Source organism: Vigna angularis, chromosome 9 (assembly GCF_016808095.1).
Source record: "Vigna angularis cultivar LongXiaoDou No.4 chromosome 9, ASM1680809v1, whole genome shotgun sequence".
Taxonomy (NCBI): Eukaryota; Viridiplantae; Streptophyta; class Magnoliopsida; order Fabales; family Fabaceae; genus Vigna; species Vigna angularis.
The window spans coordinates 19784366-19791697 of NC_068978.1; the positions used below are offsets into that span (position 1 = coordinate 19784366).

At 33.9% G+C, this 7332-nt stretch overlaps 1 protein-coding gene across 2 annotated transcripts; it reads left to right on the forward strand.

Moving 5' to 3' along the window:
• The first annotated feature begins 2430 nt into the window (after positions 1–2430).
• Positions 2431–5731, forward strand: LOC108320151 (proteasome subunit alpha type-4). 2 transcript variants are annotated; one of them, XM_017551495.2, is made up of 2 exons: positions 2431–2583; positions 4745–5731. In XM_017551495.2, the coding sequence occupies exon 2, from the start codon at positions 4766–4768 to the stop codon at positions 5516–5518; it is 753 nt and encodes a 250-aa protein (XP_017406984.1). In that variant the 5' UTR covers positions 2431–2583; positions 4745–4765; the 3' UTR covers positions 5519–5731. The 2 variants fall into 2 exon arrangements, with proteins under 2 accessions (XP_017406984.1, XP_017406985.1); XM_017551496.2 differs by having other exon boundaries at positions 2441–2583; positions 4750–5731.
• The last annotated feature ends 1601 nt before the right edge of the window (positions 5732–7332 follow it).

Consider the following 7332-nt stretch of genomic DNA (forward strand, 5'->3'; position numbering starts at 1 on the left):
ATGGAACCATCTAAACTACATAATAAGGCATCTGCAATTTCATCTATTGTTGCATTTGTTAATTGATCATCATCTTACTTTTTGTTGTTGTTCTTCCATAAATCCCAACATTGATTTGTAAAGTGACCCTTTTCTGATAATTCCAACAAGCAATATCATTCCATAGTTTTTTTTTGTGGTCTCCCTCTAGACTTTGATATACCTCAACCTTGATTATGATCTTTTTGGCTATTTCTTCCTCTATTTTCAGCACTCATTGTTAAACCAGAATTAGAATTGGAAGATTCCACTAAAGTTCTCATGCGAACATCTTTGCTTAAGATTAAGTCACGAATTTTATCAAACTTCAACTTGTTGTTGCTTGCAGAATTACTAACTACACTAACAGTTGCACGCCAACTTTCCAAAAGAGACGATACTAAAACAAATGTTTTTATTTCATCATCAAAAGTTATCTGCACTAATGCCAAATGTGCCATAATTGTATTAAATTCACTAATATGATGAGTAACCGAGTTACCTTCACCTATTTTTAGGTTGACAAGTCTACGAATAAAATACACTTTATTGGCTGCAAATGGCTTCTCGTTCATATTTGACAACACATGCATCAAATTTGTGGTTGGCTTTTCGTTCATGATGTTGAACGTAACTTTCTTGGCTAATGTTAGCCATATCACACAAAGTGTTCGTCAATCTAACAAATCCCAATTTGAGTGCTCCATGTCGTCTAGCTTCTGCCCTCTTAAAGGTAGATACAACTTTTAATACAAGTAATCCTCTATCTGCATCTTTCAGAACTCGAAGTCATTGCCATCAAATTTCTCAATCTTCACTTTCCCTTCTTCCATTGTCATTGCTCTCAAACGACACAAGAATTTAATGTGGTTTAGCGTACAAATGCTTATGTCCACAACTACATTAGGATGTGTATTTATTTTGATGTATCTTTCAAGCTTTACAGAGGGTTGCTTATATAGCTAAATAGAGAGCAACATGTCATAATATTAAGCAACGTGTGACTAAATTAAGCTCCACAATACTAACAACTAATATACTTATTTCGTTTATGGTTTCATATATACTAGTTGGATGAGCCAATCATCAACTAAGCAAGCCAAACATCTACTAAGTGAGAGTGAAAAACTAAAATCATATAGAGCTCCATACCTTTTCACTCGTTGAACGAGTCAAAGCTTGTTGGGCAAGCTTGAATAAACAAGCTTCCAAGATCCGAGTCGTTGGGCGAGTGAAATTGTTGCTGGGTGAGAACCATTTTGAAAAATTGTAGAGGCATGAGAGGTTTGGGTTGCTATGTATTGTTTTGTTGGACGAATTTCTATGATTTTTTGTTCCATGGCCTAAGTCACTAAGTGAGTCATCTTTTTGCTAAGTGAATATACCTCTATGGGTAGTTTGCTAAGCAAAAAGGACATTCATTAAGTGAATTGGTGATGGTTGGTTCACACTTGAAGCTTGAAATTGTGAGATTTTATTCATGGTTAGAATGATGGTTGAAGGTTATGCTTTCAAATTATTAAAATATGTTCAAACAAGGGAATGAATGGTATAACACAATTATGTGATTATTCCAAAAAAGGAATGTAAAGTTAGACAATGTCCTGTTTGTATTGAGTAAGAGTACAAAGAATAAAGTCATTGTAACTCTACTAAACTCATATAGATTAAAGAGTTTAGGTGGTAAGAAATGAAAGAAATTCCTATAATGGAATTTGATGTGATAAATTACATTTTTAGCTAGTTAGCTAGAATATAATGAACTAATTACTTTATAAAAATTTAATTTTTTTGACAAAATCTAAGTTGTTGTTATAGTGTATTATGATGTATACAAAACTTCATCAATATTTGCATGTTTTTAGTTTGATATAAAATGTTTAATAACAAATTAAAAGTAATATACTTTAATTGGATTGTTACAATATTAATATTATAGTAGTGTATAAAATTTTATATTTTTTTTACTTAACCAAAATTGAAATTATGTTTATTTTTTTTTAAATTTATTTATTTATACTTATGTTATCTTTTTGTAAGTCAAATTAAAATTAATATTAGCATATAAAATTAATTATTTTAAATTATTGTTTATTATATATTTTATTTTTAACGTCTTCTTTCAGAAAATTGAAAATAAGAAAAAAGTGAGTCTACTAAAATAAAATTTTGACTTGTTTTTTCCGCGTTAAAAATTATAAAATTCATTTTTTTTCAGTAAAACTCAACTTTAATAATAGAAATCTAGTTTATACAAGGTATGAGGAGGTTTATTTAGAAATTTTTTAATTGAATTTATTATGAAAAATAAATAAATTTTATACACAGCTATAGATATTAATAAAAATGAGTTTTTCTTAAAGAAAACCCTCCCCAGGATTTCTTGTCTGATAAGTTTGTCTAATTCATCTCATTGAGAAAAAGAAAACATAATATATAAGGAAAAAAGTGTCTCCTAAGTTTTCGTGTGCAGAGGGCAATTCGAGTCTTCAATTCGAGTCTTCCTCTCTCTCTCACTCGCCCTTTCTCTCTCTCTATCACTACCTCCTCTTCGCCACCGATTTCGTGAGTTTTCTTTTTATCTTCTTAAATCTTCTTTTAATTCTAGTTTCAATTCTCATCTCTCTCCTTTTTAATTAGGTTGTGGGGTTCTCAAATAGGTCGAATAATTGGTTTCCTTTGATATTAGTTGAGTCCATGAGATTTTTTTGTTACTCTGCTCAGTAGATTTGTTTGTCGGTAGTTTAAAACTTCGATCCTTGTAATTTGTTGAGATAGTTAAATGTAACCCTTTCACTTAGATTGGTAATTTTCTGAAGCAGTTTATATTATTAGTTAATGTTGACATAATTAACGTATTTTTTTATATGTAAGATTGGGTTGGATCAACCACAAAATTGCATTTGTTTGATTTTGTTTTTACTTTTTTCTTTCCAAAATCCGAGGCTTACCTTGCTGGGAGTTTGACTGGGCATTCAAACTGAAATATTTCTTTTTGGCCTATCTTGGAAGAGTAAACCTACAATGGTACTTTTGGTGATGAGCTGTGATACAATATTATTTTGAATTTTAATGTCTGATGTGTTCTTGGGTAGGTGCAATGTTAATGAACCATTATATGATGATTAGTTCGGATGATGTTAGTTGTTCACTCATTTTGGCCTTGACTTCTAAGTTGTATTACAACTTAGTCATATTTTTTTATCCTGAATGGAAGTTCATGCGGCTTCTGCCGCTCAATGGGCAGGACATATTATTTTTGCTAAATTGGTATGGTCATATCTTTAGGAACTTTATCTTTGTGGCTGACAAATAATTCAGAATAAATTTGCTTTAATTGTTTAAATCATTATGTGTGGGATACCAACTCAACAACCAAAACTAATGTCACTTGTGCATCATGCTAGTCTTAGAAAGTTTATATCCTAATATCCTGACAAATAATGCAGCTCTTAGTTTGTTTTTTGAAACTCGATGTTTTGTGTTTGTGCATCAGGTTTAGGAACATTTTGGGGTGAGAAACGTTTCTTCTTTTCGTGCCTTTTTCCTTGCCCTCTTCATATCTCTAACTCGCATAACTTTTCCATTAAAAAATGTCAAGGTTCTTATTGCTGTCGAATTTTTATATTAAAGTTTCTTACTGAAGTTTAGCATTTTAAAAGCTGTTCCTAGCCAGGAGTATAAAAGATATTTTGCAGGATACTGCTATGGTTTTCATATGGATTATTTCGACAGGCTTATCAGTATTCTTATCAAAAGTTTCGTAAACATTATGAAATAGGGAAGACAATTACAGCTTAAATAGTAGTGTATGTCAAAACTTCCTATTCAATTGACAACTTAACCAAAGTAAACCCCACAGAAGCTCACAGTAGAACACAACCAGCAGGTTACCTTGTCAGCTTCAGGAAATAATCACCCACAACTCCTTCCCTAATTGTGTTATCACTTGTCTGCTGAATATTTTACTTTTATCTTTATATTATTCTCTGTCTTGCAGCAATAACTACATTTATAGGTACTATAAACTTTATTTTGTAGATAATATTAAGAAATTCAACTGTGTTTTAAACATGAAGTCGTCTAATGTATGTGATTTTCACAATTTATGTTGTTTATAGAGAAAAAAAAAACTCATTTTTTTGAAGGTGAGATAAAGCCACTATAGCCTCAAATGCCACAACTGTTTCCATATCATGAATGGTCAGGGAACATATCCGAATTATTTTGTGAATGTATGCTACGTAATGAAAAGACTCCTTTTTATATATGGAATTTGAAATCATATCCTGATATTCTTGTCTTTTACTTCCTTCTATTTTTCCTAACGGAGTCCGGCAGCTCTATATTTTTTGGATATAAATCATGTGTTTGACACTTCTTCTTTCTTAGTAGTACTTATTCTCGTAATGCAGATTAGGAATTTAGTGCTATCTAAGCCTATATTGTCAATCTAATATTTTTTTTTCCTGTAAAAACAAATGTATGTTAGAGAGGCTCTTGTGATTTTTAGGTCAGCGAGAACTGATTTTTGTTGAAAGAGCGAGAGGGTTGGTGGTAACTCAGGAGTTTAGATAATTCCGTTGTTAAAATCTTTTAAAATCTATAATATTCCTATTAGCTTGTAGGGGGTATAGAGAAAGAAAAAAGTACTAGAATGTTTTCCTTTCTGCTTCAACCGACTTGTTTAATTCCTTTCATTTTCCATGTTTGCAACTTTGCATAGGTCAGTAGTAGTTAGATCAAAATGTCTCGAAGATATGATAGCCGAACAACAATCTTCTCTCCTGAAGGACGTCTTTACCAAGTGGAATATGCAATGGAAGCTATTGGTAATGCCGGTACTGCAATAGGGATCTTATCGAAAGATGGAGTTGTGCTGGTTGGTGAAAAAAAGGTCACATCCAAGCTGCTCCAAACCTCAACCTCCACTGAGAAAATGTACAAGATTGATGATCATGTTGCATGTGCCGTGGCTGGGATAATGTCCGATGCCAACATTCTGATCAATACTGCAAGGGTCCAAGCACAACGCTACACTTATGCTTATCAAGAGCCAATGCCAGTTGAGCAGCTAGTTCAATCTCTCTGTGATACCAAGCAAGGTTACACCCAATTTGGTGGTCTTAGGCCATTCGGGGTCTCATTTCTGTTTGCAGGATGGGACAAAAACTTTGGCTTTCAGCTTTACATGAGTGACCCTAGTGGAAATTATGGTGGCTGGAAAGCTGGAGCCATTGGGGCAAATAACCAGGCAGCACAATCAATACTGAAACAGGACTACAAGGATGATATCACAAGAGAAGAAGCAGTTCAACTTGCACTGAAGGTTTTAAGTAAAACCATGGACAGCACAAGTCTGACTTCAGAAAAGCTTGAACTTGCTGAGGTTTTTCTGTCACCCTCTGGTAAAGTGAAGTATGAAGTTTGCTCCCCAGAGTCCCTCACTAAGCTGTTGGTGAAGTTTGGTGTAACCCAACCTGCAACAGACACTGCGTAGTTCAATTTTTCCTATCTTGTTCATTTATGGTGCTTTTGGCATTATATGGCAGCTATTGGGTCAAACACATTTCAAGCTTAAACATTTTGGATCTTCCTACATCTGAGATTTTCAAGACAGATATATGGCCTTTGAGTTCCATTTGGTTAACCACTGTGTTTCCATGATTTGGTACTTGTTATTTGAATCAAAGTTTATAGGAGAACAAATCAATCAGCTCGTAAGTACTTTTACGAAATTTGTGTTTAGTTTATATTAATTTCAAAAATATTTCTGATGAAGTTGACAAATTGCGATTATTTTTCTAAAATAAATAAGCCAAATACCTATCGAGATTAGAGCTATTCATTTGAGAAAAGTGTTTACTTTATTATTTGTTTGCAATAATTAGTGAGCAGAGAGTAAATTATTTCGAGAATAAGTATTACATGAAACTATTTTCATCTAAGAATCTATTACATGAAATAACATTATTAAAGTAAAAGAGTAAATTATAATTTTACTTCACTTTAATTTTTACTTTGCGGATTTTTTTTTTCATCTTTTTACGAATTTATTCCTATTTTAAAAAATATGTAGTGTTTCGGTAGGGATTTTGTGGGATCGAAACACTAACCTTTCTGACGTGACTTCAACGTTTGAGTTGTGTGTTTCGTTTGTATGCTTTTAGTCTGGGCCACACGTACCTAGCTGTTGGCTCTGACATTATATTTATAAGTCACCTCATGGATCCTAAACCGATACAGGTCCAATAAAATAAAAACAGATTTACCTTTAGATTCGGCATTATATTTGGTCGGTTGCTCATAAACAACTTATCAATATCTTTAATTAGATATATTTAATTATTTTATCCTCTGCTGGACTATTACCTCAATAATACCTTAAGTGTTGGCCCAATTATGGCCCAACACCATTTAACGTGGTTGACCTTAGTTGATACAGTGGATGATGGCCTGGTTAACCATTATTGTGGTAGTGACTGAACAGTTAACAATTAGTAACTGTTCGATATACACTATACCCGATATATGCCCCCAAATCCGAGTTAATCGTTCGACTTTTAGCCATGATTAATTGTAGGATTTATGAGCTCGAGAGAGACCAGACGGTTTGTATGTAGGATGTTGTCACCTGTACTAAAGAGGAAAAACAATTCGAATCCACATGTGATTAGGAAAATGTAGTCAATCAAATTAACATTAAATAATTTGGGTTATGAAGCCGAATGGCCGAATGGCCGAATGTTTGAACGCTTGAGGCAATGGAAGGCCGAGCAGTCGAGGCTGAATGGTCAAATACTTGAGTTTGAATGGCCGAATACTTGTGAGGCCGAATGGTTGAATGCTTGTAAGGCCGAATGACCGAATACCTGAGAAGCCGAATGATTGAATACCTGTGAGTGAGCCTTTTACCGTTCAGATGATAGTCCATAAGGGACTGGCCTCCCCTGCTCGGTTTATAGTCCATGGGGGACTATCTACACCGCTCGGTTTTTAGTCCATGGGGGACTGTCTTTACTGCTCTGTTTATAGCTATGGGAGACTGTCTTTACTGTTTGGTTTATAGTCCATGAGGGACTGTCTTTACTGTTCAGTTTATAGTCCATGGGGGACTATCTTTACCGCTCGATTTATAGTCCATGGGTGACTGTCTCTACCGCTCAGTTTATAGTCCATGGGGGATTGTCTTTACCACTCGTTTTATAGTCCATGGGGAACTTTCTTTACCACTCATTTTATAGTCCATGGGGGACTATCTTTATCGTTCGGTTTATAGTCCATGGAGGACTGTCTTTACCGTTCGGTTTATAG

Bases quoted from the DNA above. Each gene is read 5' to 3' on its own strand.
- LOC108320151 (XM_017551495.2), top strand. From the start codon at position 4,766: ATGTCTCGAAGATATGATAGCCGAACAACAATCTTCTCTCCTGAAGGA.